This window comes from Bos taurus, chromosome 13 (assembly GCF_002263795.3).
Source record: "Bos taurus isolate L1 Dominette 01449 registration number 42190680 breed Hereford chromosome 13, ARS-UCD2.0, whole genome shotgun sequence".
NCBI classification, from domain to species: Eukaryota; Metazoa; Chordata; class Mammalia; order Artiodactyla; family Bovidae; genus Bos; species Bos taurus.
In genome coordinates, this window is record NC_037340.1 from 28,179,213 (window position 1) to 28,196,662 (window position 17,450).

Genomic DNA, 17,450 nt, shown 5'->3' on the forward strand with positions numbered 1-17,450 from the left:
CCAAAGCATTTAAGTCTAGAGCTACCCAGGGGACTTGAGATTTCTGGGTGAAATGTCTTCATTTTGTAAAGGAAGGAACTCAGGCCTAAAGAGATCATAACAAAAATAACTTAAAAAAATAATTTCGAGGTATTCAATTGCATTACAGTTTACAGATCACTTTCTCCTGCATTAAATAATTTGATCTCATTTGCCTATGGACATGGGGCTACCCCAAAGGTCTCATGCTCTTTGTACTAAGCCAGTGGTTTTTAGCTGTGGAACTGTTCTTTTTTCCCCCCAAGGAAAACTTACGTCAACTAATGTATAAAATAAACAAAAATCCTGAGCAGATGCCCTGACCCCTGCTTTGGGGAGGGAAATCTGAAGCTCTATTTCAGAGCACCATTGGGAAACCAGTGCTTCCCTGCTGGGGATTTCCTGGCTGGGGGATACTGGGTCAGAGGACTGATAAGGGGCCTTTCAACCTGAACTCTACCATATAAGCTCTGTGTATATGCCATGGATGTTTACAACCCATCCTTTCATCTTTCAACCCGCTCATACCATTTCCTTTTCAAAGCTTTTCTTAGCTCCTTCTTTCCCAAGGAGACTTGGGGGAAAAAATTTTATTCATTCATTCATTTATTGGCTGTGCCAGGTCTTAGCTGTGGCACTCAGGATCTTCAATCTTCATTGCAGTATTCACAATCATTTTTTTAGTTGCAGCATGTGGGATCTAGTTCCCTCAACAGGGATCGAACCTGGCCCCCCTGCATTGGGAGTGTGGAGCCTTAGCCACTGGACTATCAAGGATGTTCATATTTATCTGATTGTATTTATTATACTGTATTACAATTATTGATTAGATTGTGGCCCTTCCTGATGTCTAGAACTCAGGCTTTATGTCTCCAGGGCCTGGAACACAGCAGGCACTAAATAAATTCTTGTTAAATGGATAAAAGTTCGTTAGTCATTACATAAACTACTAAGTCATTTACTACTGATTAGAACATGATGACTTTAAAATAGTAACTTTAGGGTGAAGAAATGCAATTGGTAAACTTTCCTTTGAAAAAAAGTCAGCAGGAAATCTCACTTAAGATATATCATAAAAGCTAATTCTTAGATATCTTATTGCAAACTTGGCTAACCTGATGCTACTTTGGATTTTTTAAATCATATGAGACATGTGAGGATTTGGGTCTTGTTTTTCTCCTGGAGAACAGGAATTATTGTTTGTCCTATTGCTTCTCAAAATGCATAGCTATGTGCACTATGCCCTGTGGTCAGAGCAAAGGGTTCAGGGCTCATGGTCAGTCACTGAGTCGTGGCCAACCCTTTGCGACCCCACAGACTGTACCTATCCATGGAGTTCCAGTCTCCTGCATCTCCTGCATTGGCAGGCAGATTCTTCACCACTGGTGCCATCTAGGCTTGGGGAAAGGCTTAAATGACTCAGACTGTGTGGGGACCATCTAGGGCCCTGCTCCTCCTCCCAAGTGGAATTCTCAACTGGATTTTCCAGAAAATCATCTCTCTTCTCTGCTTTGCTCTCCCATTTGGCTTTTGGTCTCTGAATGCGCAGTGAATATCACTCTAAAAACAGTGTTGCCGGGTGGGTCCCTGGCTTTTTGCCCCTCGATGCTGGTGATGGTCTGCAGAGGAAGCTGACGGGAGCCAGAGTCTGGGCCCCCAACTCCTGGGACAGAAGCTGTACACTTGGGCAACTCAAGGCACATCTGTTGAATGACTCAATGTAGAAATGTTAGGATTGAAGGAATTCTACATCAAAATCTAAGATAAAGTTGTATCCATAGCCACAATTTTATTTTGCACATCCTATGGTTGCCTAATTTAGACCTTTTATGCTAAATGAACTGACCAGATTTTTGCTGAATGCTCCTATACCATTTGAAAACCATTTAAAAAGAATCCCTGTCTACTTTATAGAAATAGCAACTCACAGCTATTTGAAGATCCGGGGGTTTAGGCGGGTGGTACAGAAGCTCTTAAATTTGCAAGAGAGAAAAGGGAAAGATGAACCATGGTCTCTCATTCATGTATGTCTGCTGGACTGATAACCACCAAGCAGGGGTTTAGAGCAGCCACCCGACCTCTGAGACTCCTAGTACCTCCCCTTGGATTCATCGTGTAGGACTTGAACCTGGTTTGAGAGACTGACCTAGACTAGCCCACCAGGCAGGACTGGCCACTCCTTTCTTCACAGGCGCAGTGTTTTCTATGAACTACATTTCTGGCAATTTTTATGATGCATTGGTTTAGTTGGGAGTTTGTGTTTCTCATCAGAATGTGTACTGTCTTTGGCATTCAGAGTGCCAAACACCCGGCTAGCAGCGCCTGATAGATTTTTCTCAGAATGAACAAAACACTATGGAAGAATTCATTCAAAATGACTAGTATTGATTTCGAGGTCTTTTATCCCCACATAAAGGAAGTGGCTGTGGAAGTCAGCTGTGCCCTAGTCCAGCCCGCCAGCTTTCTCCTAGCAGGGCCCGTGCTGGCTGGGGGAGCAAGCTACCAAGAGAACACGGCCCTGACTCAATCAATATTTACTTGGCATCCTCCATGTGGAAGGAGTTTAAGGTCGGGCTCACCAGATGAAACATGTACATAAACCCCGATCATACAGAGTGGAGAATGACCAATGCTGCAAGAAGGGTAAGGACCACTAGGCAGAGTTGGCCGGTGACGGGAGAAGGGATTTGGGTAGAGGGGGCAGGATAGCATTTTATTAGGACCTTGGAGGTTTTAGGACTTCGGAGAGATGCAGTTGCTGTTTGGGGCATCTGCTCCGACTCCTAAAACTAAGCATCTGGAGGTTTCTGTGGAGCTGAGACTCCCTATGGGATCAGAGCAGTGTTCTGATTTCTGAGATGCTATCCCGATGCATGAGCTGTCAATACTTTGTGCTCTGCTTTCTACTGCCAGATGATTGTTGTTATTTTGAAGACTTCCCTCCAGATCAAGGAACACAAACTCGCCCAGTTATGCCTCCTTTACAAAGGAGTCAGTTTTATTTGTGGAGGCAATAGCCAGGGGCAGCAGCAGAGGCCAAGGTGACTGGTCTCTGATCCTCCCTGCTCCTCAAGTCTTTTCTTTCAAGCAGACTTCTTAGCTGGTTGTCAGTGAGCACTAAGGTGTCACAAAACTACAAACCAATTCCTTAAAAAAAAAAAAAAAAAAAGGATTGGGGAGCCTTACTTCCTAAGACATGAAGAATTTGATGGTTGATTAATCTCAATGTTTTACAATGAAACCTTTTTATCGCCTCCATTTTATAAATATAATACAGTGGCCCTGGTAGTGATCCACAGCTTTGTACTTACATTTAAAAATAGGTTAAAACTCTATAATTGTATGCTTGAATCTCTTCTTTTTGTTTACTGTCTAGTCTAAGTGAGATCCCTCTGCTTACTGATGATGGCTATGATAGAAACCACCACTAATCCAAATGAATATCATTTTAAAAGCTAGACTTCCTTTGACAGAATTACTGTCTGATACTCCAGCGAGGACAGCTAATACACTGATTTACAGATTCTATTGATTACTGAAGTAATATGATTTTTAAATGATGACATTCAAAGTATGGGACAGGATTTACGGCTCTTGGAGTCATCTTTTTTAGAGTCAAGAGTCTGAATGCCCACTATAAATTTGGATTCCCATGGATGGCTTGCCTATTTTCAGTACCTCAGCCACTTAGCACAGTAATGTATCAAATGTTGAATTTTCCTATCCAATGGTATTGTATCTTATACCCAGTGAAGTCTGGGAGGCAAAACTGCATGTAGTCATGACGATGCTTAAAAATGTTCCTGGACCCAGGCCTGTAGACATTAACTATCTTGTTTCTCTTCACAGTTGCATTTCAACTGTGGTCTCCCTTTGATTAGAAGTAGGTGGGGTCAAGATCTAGTTTGGTTGAGGGATCCCATAACACCTGGTAAATTAACAGATTTCCCCAGGGACTTTCCAGGTGGTCCAGTGGTTGAGAGTCTGGACTCTGCAGGGGCCACTGCGGGGGCTGGGGTCAATCCCTGGTTGGCAAACTAAGATCCCACATGACGGAAGGTGTGGCCAAAAAAGAAAAAACATTTTTCCCCTAAGTCTCTCTGAGTATATGACTCCCCTGTATAATCTAAAGAAAAATACATAAAACAATTTTGAGATCATACAAATTAATCACAGAGGCAATATTTCTGATATTGGCTGTTTTATGTAAGGCACTGTTGGCTGCAAATTATAGGAAGATATGTAAAAAGTGACATATAGTCATCAGGTTAAAGTAAACAGAAGTACAGGAATATTCATATTGGGCATGAGTCCCAGATTTTCAATCTCAAATTAATTATACACAATAGTTTGTAAACTTGACTTGCTACCTAGTCAAGTTTCAGACTGGCTCAAGATTCAAATCTATTAGAAAACTATGGATGAAAAGTTAAGGAGTCTTTCAAGTAAGACTAACTGCTTTTGAATGGAAAACGTATAACAAAACTTATAAGAACAGTGAATTCAACCCTTCTGTTCATAACATTATTATATACAATGATCCTTTATTCTCATTTGAGAGTTTATTTAGCAGTGCACTAGATGTACTTCTAGGAAAATACGCTTTAGTTTATGAAATTAAAAAAAAAAACACCCACAAAACCCTTTCATAACTGATTTTGTTTTGCTCACAAATGTGATCTGCCTCTTTTTGAGAAATACTGAAAATGTTCCCTCTAACTCAGGTCTGCTCCAGGTAGATTTAGCAAGTGTTACTGTCACTATTTATTAAGCCATGCCAAGATCATGGCCAGTGAGCTGGGTAGACTCAAGAACCCACTGGATTGAAAGGCAGACTGTATATTATTGGTTCAGCTGTCACAGCCCAAAACAGTGTGACCTGCGGACATGGCGGAGCCCTGAACCACTGCTTTGATGGGGCAGAGTGGGTGGACCCATTGTGTAAAAAGGATGTTCGGTAATGAGTAAAAAATGCTCAGGCAGGAGCTGTATCAAAAAGTATATAGTAATCTCTTAGACTAGTGTACACTGAATGTTGAACAGGGTGATAATTACCAGGAAGTCATTAAAGAGCCAATCCTTGATTGATTTTTATTCAACAAAATGTTGGTAGAATTTAAAGTGAGAAAAGAAAACAGAGAGGGGCACTCACTGGCAGTCCAGTGGTTAGGACCCAGCTTTCACTGCCTAGGACCCAGGGTTCAACCCAGAGTTCAGTCCCTGGTCGGGAAACCATGATCTTGCAAGCTGCAAGGTGTGGCTAACTAACTTAAAAAAAAAAAAATAAGGGAAAGGCGGTACAGTTTGAAAATGACCCCATGCACCTGCAGAATGAGATATTTCAGCCTTCCTTTCTCAGGTGGCAAATTAATGACTCTGAGGACTTGGGCTTGATTGATGCTCATGCTATTTGAGCCAAAATGTTTCATAAGATTTCAATCACTGTGGTCTAATTTCTCCCATCACAACTCCATGGAAACTGCTCTTTGGAGAAAATGGCCACCTCAGAGAGCCTGTCCTTAACACCCCGGGCAGAGGACAGCTCCGCTTACATCCTATTACACTGTGATTACTGCTTATGTGTTTTCCTCATATGGTCCTTGAAGGGCGAGGACTATTTTACTCATTTCAGTAGCCCTTGACAATGGTGCAATAATTAGCATGTCCATCCCGCATTACATGGGTTTCCTAATTTAATTCTCATCATCCTATGAAGCAGTCACTTTCATGATCCCCAATTTGCAGATGCAAAAATTAAGGTTTAGAGAGATTAGGTAACTTGTTAAGATTATCCATCTAATAAGTGGTGAAGCAGTGCTGTGAACCCAGGCAGTCTGCACTAGAACTTTAACTCTCAAGCACATACTGCCTTAAATTTCAACGTGTCAATGAATAAATTAAAAATTTGCTTGCTTGATGGATCTGCTTTACTAGCTCCCAGTGGGTTACTTTACTTATTGGGCTATGAAGAAATTAAGAAAACAGATTCTGAATTCAGTAGCTATTTATGTTGAAAGCACCAATGCATTTTAAATTATTTAAGAATGACATAAACATTAACAAAATTATCTGAAGTTGATGGATATGTAGCTTTATCTTCTGACAACTTCTGTGTGATCTGGGATTACTGGAAAATATTCACAGTAACTACAGAAAATAGAAAAACATTTTCTATGTTTTTAAAAAATATTTAAAATATATAAAAAAACTGATCTTAGTGTTTCATCAAGGCCAATCAATAAGCCAAACAGGAAGCAACAAGGAAGTAAACCTAAGCCATGTGTATCTACCCTGAAAAAAAAATCAATAAATCCAACTAGGTAGGGAAAACTGTCAAACATTTACACCTGTCTTCTGTGAGTCCTGACAGAGTACTGGGTTGGGAACTCCTGAAGAAAGAATTGAATATTGTATTTATATCTGAAATTTGGTTTGGGGTTTCTGTTTTTGCTTCTGTGCAGTTCAGATTTCAGTTTTATTTAATGCACTAACTTAAAATGGGTCAAGTAATCTTGCCCCCAGAGAGAACCATTTCTGGCCACTCTCTTTTTAAAAATATGATTAGTTTGTGTGTATTTGCTCAAGTGTATACACCTGTAAGTTTACTTAACAAAGTTATATTTATCCCTATAAAGGTACTTCGCTAGGACTGCTAAGGTTTAAAAAGGAACCAGTATTTACTGAGTGCTTAAAAAGGTCCCAGGTACTATTCTAAGTGCTTTACATAGATAATGTCATTTAATTCTTCCAGCTGGCCCACACTGTGAGGTCAGCACTATTATTACTCCCATTTTGCTCAGGGAAAACGGAGGGAGGTGAGGGTGGGTACCTTTGTCAGGGTTACACGCAGGGCTTCTAGTCTGGGCATCCTGACTAGACATCCTAGACATTTCAGAGCTATACCCTTGACCAGGAAGGTCTCCCCTGGAAACTTCCAAGTAAACAGCATACACGGGGACTTCCCTGGCAGCCCCGTGGTCAGGACTCTGTGCTTCCTCTGCAGGGGGCACGGGGTCAATCTCTGGTTGGGGAATTAGGATCCTGCAAACTGTAGGGTGTGGCCAAATAAATAAATAACCCAAACCAACCAACCAGCCAGCATACAGAGCCACAGCCTAACCTTTCTCTTCTTTGTGTACCATCATCTCAAGAACAGTGAGCGGTGGTCACACACCAGAGCTGGGCCAGTGCAGGCACTGAGTCGAGCACTGGTGGACAGGGTGCACGCAGCCCTGGTCTGAGAACCAGCTCCACCTCTGACTGCATGGGCTCGAGCAGACTACTTAACCCTTTATGCCAGTCTTTTCATCTATCAATTTTTAAAAAATGTATTTATGTGGCTGTGCCAGGTCTTAGCTGTGGCATGTGGGATCTAGTTCCCTGACCAGGGATAGAACCTAGGCCCCTGGCATTGGGAGCATGGGGTCTTAGCCACTGGACCATCGGGGAAGTCCTTCCTTATCTATAAACTGAGGATAATAATAATACCTCAAAGAGTAAGGATGAAATTTGAAAAATTACTTGGCAAAGGATAGCACACAAACACAACTACAACTACTATTATTGTTGGTATTTTTTAATTTAACCCCTGCCCTTGAGAAGCAAAGGGGGAAGGAGGGAAAATCACATTAAATTGAGGAGAGGGTTCTAATTAAAGCCAAGTCCTAGAACCAAAGTTCTATAAGGTGATTTCGCATACTGTGTTTGATGCAGCTGCGATGCATGGCTGTTTACTGAGCACCTTTTCTGGGCCAGGCACCGGGGCAGGGTTCCCTGCGTGCCTGAGGCTCTTGACTGCGGGTAGTGCTGACTAGGATGCCCTGCTTTTCCACACTGAGCAGGGCTGCCCATCAGGTGTCAGGGGCTCGGTGGTCCCCTTGCAATGATCCACAGCCCCTCAGGTTCCTGCTTGTGCCCAGACACAGAAATTTGTATTTGGGCAATGCTAAAAGCCACAGCATAAAAAAGATAACTTCATATATTGTGAACTTTAAACAATTTACGGTAATTTTTTTTTTTTTTTACATTTAAAAAGCAATAAAGGAGCATCCCTGGCAGTTCAGTGGTTAAGACTCTGCACTTCCACTGCAGGAGGCACGGGTTCCAATCCTGGTCAGAGAACTAAGATCTCACACTCTGCAAGGTGTGGCCAAAAATAAATAAATGATTTTTTTAAAATTCTGATAAAAAAAAATTGTTTTAAAGCAATAAAGGCACAGGTTTTATGTGTCCTTTTATTCATTGCTTCTAGCTCTAATATTTTTCCTGTGCTCCAAACATCTACTGGACTTTTTGAGGATACTCAACCTCCTGTTACTTCCCATCCAGAAATGAAGGCCTGCTCCCGCCTTCCCTGTCTCAGTTAAGGAAGTCAGTACTGACTAACCTCATTTTCCAGGATAGACATGTGGGGCTTGCTTCTCCCAAGGCACCAGGTCCCCTGTGGGGGGTACCTCCTGGGCGCTTCTCACTTCTCTGTCCCTTCACTGCTCACGGCTGGACTCTACCCATCTCTTGCCTGACTGCCTGGAATTATCAGTCTCCTGGTCTCTGGTCTCTCCTCTGTGTTGATCAGTCATCCACAAGACACTTCCAGATTCCAGTCTAAACATGGATATATGACTATTCCTCTACTTGAAACCTGCAGTGGCTCCCTAGTGCCCACAAGATAAAAAAGCCAAGGGCCTCGGATAACACGTCGGGGCTTTCACTGTCTGATACACTGCTGAGCCCATGTTCACATGATCATGTGCTACCAGCGCAGCCACGAGGCTGCCCCAGCCACACTGGCCCACATGCCCACTCCTACAATTCTGGACCTAATCTCCCCAACACTGGGTATTTTCAGAGCCTGTCTTCAGACACATAATGCCCATCTACTTACATATAATCCTGCTGTATTACTTTTTTTCCAATCAGTTTTATAGAAGAATTCCTATAAGATTATTATCTATTTTCTATTTTCTCCTCTGGACTTCCACCAAAGTATAAAAGGTTCATGGCTAAGGAATAATAAAAGACGAGAAGGGTGTCTAAATTTAGACACCTTTAACACTGATGGACCCACCACCTAAGGGGCCAGCCTCATCCATGCCAGCAAGACTCTCTGAGGACAGTTTCCAGTAATGGGACTCACTGTATGGTTCTCTAAGGGCAGTTAGTTTCCATTCAACAGATGAATCAAAGGGCAAAGCAGTTGGATAACATAAAGATAACATCTACATACAGTTTTTGCTTTTTTTTTAAGAAGCATGTTATTCTTCTATCAAAGATAGTCAGCCCTTAAGTCTTCATGAACAATTCTAAATGTGCTTTATTAAATTTAATAGTTCTTGTTAGGAAAACTCATCATGAATAAAAAGAAATTATTTTTTTGGCATTCTGATATTGATAAAGGAAAGTTCTATTTCACTAATGTACATATAGCCTTTATCAGATCTTTCTCAATTTATCTCTGAAGTATGTTTAGAGCTTAAAAATTTTTAAAAGAGGAAGTTCAGTGATTAGAATGAGATTGACTCATTTTGAAGATGATTTTCACAACTCCAGTGATTGCTCCTGATACACTAATGCCTATTACAGGAAAGAAGGCTCTAAATAATTCAAGAAAAATATAAAAGTATTGTGAAAGCTGCTTCAGGCTGAATGTACTTTGTGATGGGGTATCACCTGCCTCTGCTTCCAAATGTGTGATTGACATGGGTTTTGAACCTAGGGCCTAAGCTACAATAACAACTGGATAGGAGGAAATGAACCAGCTAGTCCAGGGTGGAAGGCTGTCACCATTAATGATTTTCTAAGGCTAAGTTTTTAGTCTGGAAGAACTTCTTAACAATCGTGCGTGTGTTCATGGATAAAAAACAAACATGAACTCTTCTCATCAAGGAGGAGATAAAAGTTCAAGTGATTTTCTAGTCTAATAAAGTCACGAGACGATCATTTTCATTGCCTCCCTTTATTAAAGACCCAAGCTAGCAGCTTGTCTTTTTCCAATGTGAAAGGAATGCTGTTTTAAAATAGCAATGTATTTCTTATTTAAAGTTGAAGAGTAGGACCACACTTGCATCCTATATAGGCCTGTGGGAGTTCTCAGCAGGGTTCTCATCCTATGCCATCTGGTAATAATAGCCCACTCGTTCTGGTTTATTTTAGGAACTCTCCCAACAAGTTGGGGTTCACAGCATCAGTGTACTCAGACACTAAGGCGAGTTCGCTGTGGCTGACAGAACATGTCGCTAAGTTCGTTTATGGCCGTGTGACTCTAAAATGGTAAGTCAGACAGTTGTCTTAGATGTCATTTAGTATCTTGGGCTGTGACGACCTTCGAGCTATGATATTAAAATAGAAAAACCTTTGCAGAGTGTTAACCTATCATTACAGACTCAATGGCACGGCACTGCAACCCAATTAGCAGTGTGGCTTGCATCCTCGCATCTATAAAATAGAATTAGCGTGAGCACTGCTCTTTTTTTTATTATTAGTTTGTGTTTCTAGAAAGGTGTGACTTATCTGTAGGGTTCTGCTCATTTATGTCCATCTACAAAGGATTTAATTACATTCTTTTAGCTCTCTATGCTGAGGAAATTGAAAACGGCCGCTTCGAAATTACAAATGTTAACGAAATTAGTGAACAGAATATTTACTCCATCACCCTCTCCTTTCGGAGAGAATGGAAACAAGCTGAGGTAAATAAGGCCTAAGATTTTCAGAAGAGAAAATTCTGGGCAAGGAGAGCATTAAGAGTTCTCCTTTCCTCTTTCCCACGTGTATTCTGCAAGCTTCTCTGGTTTTCTTGGGCAGAACTAGTGAAGGGCAAAGTGTATAAATATGGCACAGTGTCTGAAAGTTACATATTAGCACGAGCAGCTAGAAAACATCACTTACATCGGAGGCTGGTGATTCAAGCACGATGCCGAATCCTAGAATGTGGCTCTCCCCAGGGGAGGCGTGCTCGGCCACGGGGAGACTGGAATTCTCGGGGGCCCCTGCAGCCTTCTTCTCAGCTTCCAATGCACTGGGCTTCTGTTTCACAGTGAGAGGTTCCACAGTCTTTGGGGGCACTTTTTTCTTTTTATTTCTCTTGCGTGAGACGGCAGTTCGCTGGGAGCAGATAAGGGAAATTGGGGGTTGTTGTCTGTTTTGGGTTCCAACTGTGAACAACAAACAAAAACATGGTACAGGCACATGTGTCTAACCTAGGAGAGTACCCTTGCTCCATCAGCTGAGGCTGAAATGGGTTCACTGGAGGATGGGGCACATCGAGATCAACCTCACACTGGACCTGAGCATGACCAAATGCTGCCTCAAAAGATCTACAGGCAGAAAAAACCCAAGAGAAAACTCTCCTCCAAATCCTGGTGGCTAATTGATTACCTGGTGGGTAATCGATAGGAGGAAACGATGATGAGCTATAAGAAAACATTGAACCATGATTTTACGCATCACATGACATTTTTGTATACCCAAGAACCCCAGAACTTAAATTGAGGTGTAGACATCTATGTTTTTTGGAAAGCCAATCTCGGGAATACTCCACTTGAGATTTAACTGATTGGTAGCCAGCAACCGACAGGTGCCGAAATCAACAAAAGTCGGGTAACGATGCTCATTTGGGCAAGTCTGATCAAAAGCATCACTTGAGAATGACCAGTAAGCATGTAGGCTAGGTCTGTTGGTCAATTTCAGGTCCAGTTACTCCTGCTTCACAAACCAATACTATCCACACATCAGCCATCTCCACAGACTATGCTACTGGGTTCTGACCAGGCTGTTTCTCCACAACCCGGTTTTATGTAGCTGAAAAATAGGAAAAATATAGTTCAATACAAGAAGAACAAATCAGTAAGGTCCAGGAATGGTCTGAATTCCAAAGACGAGAAGCGCTGATCGAGAGCTGAGTGCTGATGTTGAATATATACTTAAGGGAATCAAGGATGGTAATTACAGTTCTCAGAGGTGCCCTTCAAGACGTAGTGTTTGTTAACCATTTAAAAATACTCTGATCTAAAGTTTAGTAGGGAAATATGGCATTATTACTTAAATCTGCATGTGTTAATATGGTTTTTAAAACTATGACCACAGCTGCTTTTTCACAGAAATACAGCTCTAAAAATAAGCCAGATGAAAACCTAAAACTCTTGACATGCACATAATATGGATCATTTCTCTTCAGGTCGTAAATGGGTAATATTTGTACTCTGAACTTGATATCTGCATCTCTAGGCTGGACAGAAATTTATAATAACTATTAGAAACACTATTTGCACTGCAAATGAGCACTGCAAAGTTTTTTAATCACGCATGCAGTAAGCAGTCTAGCTCACTGGTTCTCAACCTCAGCTACACATTAGTTTCACTGGATTCACCTTAAAAAAAAAAAAGAAAGCCAGTGCCTCAGCCTCAATCTAGACTAATTCAGACTGGAATTTCCCAGGGAGATGCCTGGGTATCGGGATTTTTTAAAAGCTCCACCAATGATCCCCAATATATAAGCCGGACTGGGACTTTTCTCTGTTAGATCTGAATTTTCAGCTGAGGCTAGGTCTCCATTTGCAAAGTTAGACAACTGAAGCAGTTATCAATGATCTAGGACTCCAGCCTCACCAAGTCTCACTTTCCAAAATTAAAAGTGAAAATGTTTTGAGTTTAAAGAACACAGGGTCTGAGGTTTTCTTCTCCTTCTGCAAGTCTGGACAAAGCTGTGTTCTTTCGAATCAGATCTTAATCGCTTGATCTTATTCCTTGCCTTCTCCCTGAAGTAAAGGTGAAACTTTCTAAGTAGAAGGTAAATCTACATTTTATAGGTAATAAACCTTAAAGTCAATCTACTCACTCAACACATATTCTTCAGTTTAAGAAAATTAAAGGAGACTAATTTATTCAGTTTATCCTCTGGGATCCCTGACAGCTCTGGGGTCGTTTACTGCCCTAATCTGCAAAGGTTCATAAAAGGAAACAGGGAGACACAGTGGCATTTACTTAATAGATTCTCAGAAGGCTTCAGTCAAGGATTTAAATGGTTGCAATTTGTAGTTTGCCATTTGGGGAGTAAGGAGCTTAAGTAACAAAATAAATCATTACCATTTCATACGCATATTTTCTTAAGTGCTAACAAATTCTTCCTCTGAGGAAAGAAATCTGTACAGAATGAAGTAACCTTTCTTTCTGAGCTCCTTATTTAGGAGATGTTAGCCTCTGCTGGGTTAATAAGAACACAGATTATCCTTGTGGAACAAGGTGAGTTAAATGCTTACTGGCCTGACCAAAATGTTTTTATTTTTTCCCTTGGGATAAGACTAAATCCAGTGCATAAAATTAGATGTTGCTTCTCAGAAAGCCTTTCGCTCATTTCACTTGCATGTGATCTTGGGTGACTGATATGTTTAAGTATTAAGTTTTTTAAGTATCAAACCACATCACTGAATATTAAAATTTTACTAGAATTAACTAAACGGCACCAAGGACGATTTCTGAGCTGTCTGAATACCTTTACAGTGGAAAGGGGGGAAGTTAGGTATATATGACTGGGCCATTTACCAGCTTAAGGAGCAGTTTTCCCTGATGAAGTGGAAGGCTTAATGAAATGATTTATTATTTTCTGTTGCTGTTGTTCAGTCGCTAAGTTGTGTCTGACCCTTTGGGACCCCATGGACTGCAGCACGTGAGGCTCCCCTATGACAAAAAAAGCTTTTTCTTTACTAATTTTGGAGACTAGAAATCACAGCCACTATAATAAGGACCTAGACTTCCAGACTTCTAAGAAATGCTCCAGGTCTTTGTAACAATACTCACAAAATAGCTGAGGCTCAGATCATGCTTTACCAAGTTCAGCTGCATTTACTATCTCTTCTATTTTCAAAACAACCCTGTGAGTTAGATATTAATACTCTAGTTACAGATGAGAAATCTGAGGTTCAGACTGGGACTCTGACCCTAAAATGCAAGTTCACTGCTCTTCTGTTCCTCAACTTGTCTAACAGGAGCGAGAACAACAACAACAACAAAAGCATCCTGTAAATAAAAAGACAAAACCGGAGGTGTCTCAGAGCCTCTCTGACCTGAATGTTAGGGAGAAAAGCCACAAGCAGAGCCTGAGGGCCAACGTTTCTTGTCAGCTGATACTCTGGAATCTTTACCAGCAGAGCCCAGGCTTCCTAAGGGCTCCTCTGCATGTACAGAGCTGCCTGGCTCCTCACCTGTCACAGGGAGCCCAGTGTTGGAGGCAGGGTGGGCTTGTGCAGAAGCGAGGGTTGTAAGATGCACAGAGCCCCCTAAACCGAGCCCCTCAGGAGGGAAGATGAGCCATTCTCACCTCTTTCCCCATCACGAACCTCCTTGTCAATTTACATTAGGGAGATGAGCCGAAGGGCTCTGCCCACCTTCGGGTATAATTGTTTCAAAGTTTAATTAGCTGACATTTGTGAAGCACCCGAAGCACATGTACAGAAGGAGTGAGCAGTATCAGCCAGAAAGCATTTGTGAGACTGGCTAACAGGAAGGTGGGTTCTGGAAAAAGCAGAGAAAAATGGATGCTTGAAGAAGTACACCATCAACTATACTTCCATAAAATTTTTTTAAATAAATTATATATATATAATTTCCTTTATATATATAAAAAGGAAACCTTGCTGGGAGACACAGCGTAACCAAAGCATAATGAACATCCCCACTGAAGATCCTCCCTCTGAGGCTGGATCTGCGTACCTGCCTGAATCTGCATCAGTTTCCGCATGGTCTTGAGCTCTTGGAGGATGGCCTGCAACGTCGACTGGCAGTTACAAGTGCAGCAGTTGGATCCAGCTGATGAATTCACCACTGGAAGTTCTCCTGAGCATGAAAAGAGAGAATGATGGCCGCCAAGCAACAGCAAGAATATAAAGAGGAAAATAAAAAAGGCACCCGGTGATTTTCACAGCCTGAATGCTGGGGTCTGACTTTAGCTAACCGTTCAGGTTTCTCTACTGTCAGGCGTGTGTCGTGTCACAGGGTGGCGGAGCCTCTGTGAATGGACACACACAGTTTGCTGTCACAGCGCCGCCCCGCCCCCCCCCGTCACCCCAGTTCATCTCAGATAATGATAGAGAAAACATTGACTAAGAACACACTCGTGCTATTTTGCACAAAAAACTAGCTCTGTGAACAGCCTTTATCTAAAACCAAACAAACTGGGTAGCTGCACATGTCCTGAGAGTTCATACTAAGAGTTAAATGTATCTAACTATTTAAAAGATAGTTTTAGCATTAACCACGTGATTCTAGAAATTAAGAACTGTCAACACATTGCTTTTGTGCTGGGTGTGGTATGTCTGGGTGGCGGGGGCAGCAGGGTCTGGGAGGGTCCATGTGAACTTAAGGGGTCAGAGGCTGCTGGTGTGTTGGCTCTTCTCCAGCTTCATAGAAGAGTGCCCTTCTACATCGTCCATTCCCCATTCTTCAGTTTCATTTTAGTCTCGTTTTCACTGTTTGAAAGTGAAAGTCGCTCACTTGTGTCCAACTCTTTGCAACCCCAGGAACTATACAGTCCATGGAATTCTCCAGGCCAGAATACTGGAGTGGGTAGCCTTTCCCTTCTCCAGGGGTTCTTCCTAACCCAGGAATCGAACCCAGGTCTCCTGCATTGCAGGCAGATTCTTTACCAGCTGAGCCACAAGGGAAGCTCAAGAATCCTGAAGTGGGTAGCCTATCCCTTTTCCAGTGGATTTTCCCAACCCAGGAATCAAACCAGGGTCTCCTGCATTGCAGGCGGATTCTTTACCAACTGAGCTACCAGGGAAGCCCTTTTCACTGTTGAATATGCCATATAATTGTCCTACTCTGTTTTCCTTACATGTAAACAAATACCTTCCTGTTATTGCCGGAATAAAATGGGACATTTGGAAAAGCATGCTTTCAGTACAGTACCCCTGGCCTCAGTATCCAAGTTCCCTTAAAGGCAATCAGGATAAGAGATGGCTCTCACTTGGTTTTTTCATAGGTGGAAGAGGGAAGTTCTATAGTTTTGGTCCACCTATATTCTTTACTATATATTAAGTGTAATTTACATCCTGCAATATGCATTCTTTGCGAATATTAATTATTGAAAGTTTCACCACAGCAAAACCATGGAATACTTAATGTGTGGAGCAGCACAATTATTTACATTCAGAGTTGTAGCAAAATGAGATGTTACAACTTTAAAACTACAAATGATTAAATTAAAACTCCAATGAGATACCAAATGTATTCCGATCAACAATACGCCATTAACACAGAAGTATTTTAAAACAAATATGGGGGAATTTAGGTTTGTAACTCTGACCATTACTAATATTTTTCAAAGTAAATCCACCATCCTTGTTGGGGCCTGGAAAATAGAACACTATTCACCCAATACTTCCTGATGGGGGCGCTTATTAGCTTCATAGATACCTGAGGCCATTTTATTTCTCTAGTCATTTCTCCCATGGGAGTAGAGTTAGGAGGACTTTGTGAATATTCCTAGTCACTATTTCAAGTCTGTATCATTTTAGAGGACAAAACCAATCCTTTTCATCTTGTTATAAATCATTTTCTAATTTTAAAGAGAACTACCTTTTTATTTTTATGGAGGACTCTTTAAAGAGCCATCTCTTTCTAACGTGGAAGCAAGCCAGCATGAGAATCTGATATTGGCTTATGTAATATTAAGAGAGACAGAAGACACCCATACATCTCTTGGGGTCCCTCCCCGTCTCTTCAGCAGTGGCTAGTGATGGCTTTTTATACCTTTGAACTGGTTATCACAAACTGTGTTTAAAAAAAAAAATAAAATCACAATAATTGTCTTTTCCTTGAAGGATGATGAACAGGGGGGAAAACCCTTAACTTTTTAAAGAAACTAGAAATGTGTTCTTCCTTTCTTCTCATTCCCTTTGTTAAAACGACAGATCTGCACATCTGTATGTAATTTATAACACGAATAACAGTGTCACTGGAGGGAAAATTAACATGAATGGAGAAATCAAGTTTTTCCTTATGTTTTGGGAAAAAAAAATTTGCCATTTGAGTTTTTTTTCCCCTAACAATTAGGAATTTAAAATAGATAACTAATAAGAACCTACTGGATAGCACAGGGAACTGTACTCAATATTCTATGGTGCCCTACATGGGAAAAGAATCTAAGAAAGCGTGGATATATTTAGGTGTATCGCTGATTCATTTTGCTGTACACCTGAAACTAACACAACACTACAAATCAACTATACTCCAATTAATTTTAAAAAACCCATTAGGAATTTAAAGTAAGGAAATTTTACTTTAAAGGAATAATTTTCAACCTGAATGAAGCAAGTTATAAAATATGGATCATCTGGTTCAGGAGCTTGAATGGGAGGTTAAAGTCAAGGTGTCACTTGACTGGCGGGGTCATCAGTCCTCCCTTTAAGTGACTCGTCCTATAATGAAGAAAGCCCAGG

The 17,450-nt window shown here is 41.3% G+C and overlaps 1 protein-coding gene across 13 annotated transcripts in view; it reads right to left on the reverse strand.

Moving 5' to 3' along the window:
* Positions 1 to 17,450, reverse strand: part of BEND7 (BEN domain containing 7) — an 87,570-nt gene that overhangs the window by 37,588 nt on the left and 32,532 nt on the right. For all 13 annotated transcript variants that reach the window (XM_059892430.1, XM_025001001.2, XM_025001006.2 and 10 more), the window contains 2 exons: positions 14,722 to 14,844; positions 10,903 to 11,168 (listed from right to left, as the gene is read on the reverse strand). In XM_059892430.1, coding sequence (XP_059748413.1) covers positions 10,903 to 11,168; positions 14,722 to 14,844 — 389 coding nt within the window. The remainder of the gene's footprint in view (positions 1 to 10,902; positions 11,169 to 14,721; positions 14,845 to 17,450) is intronic.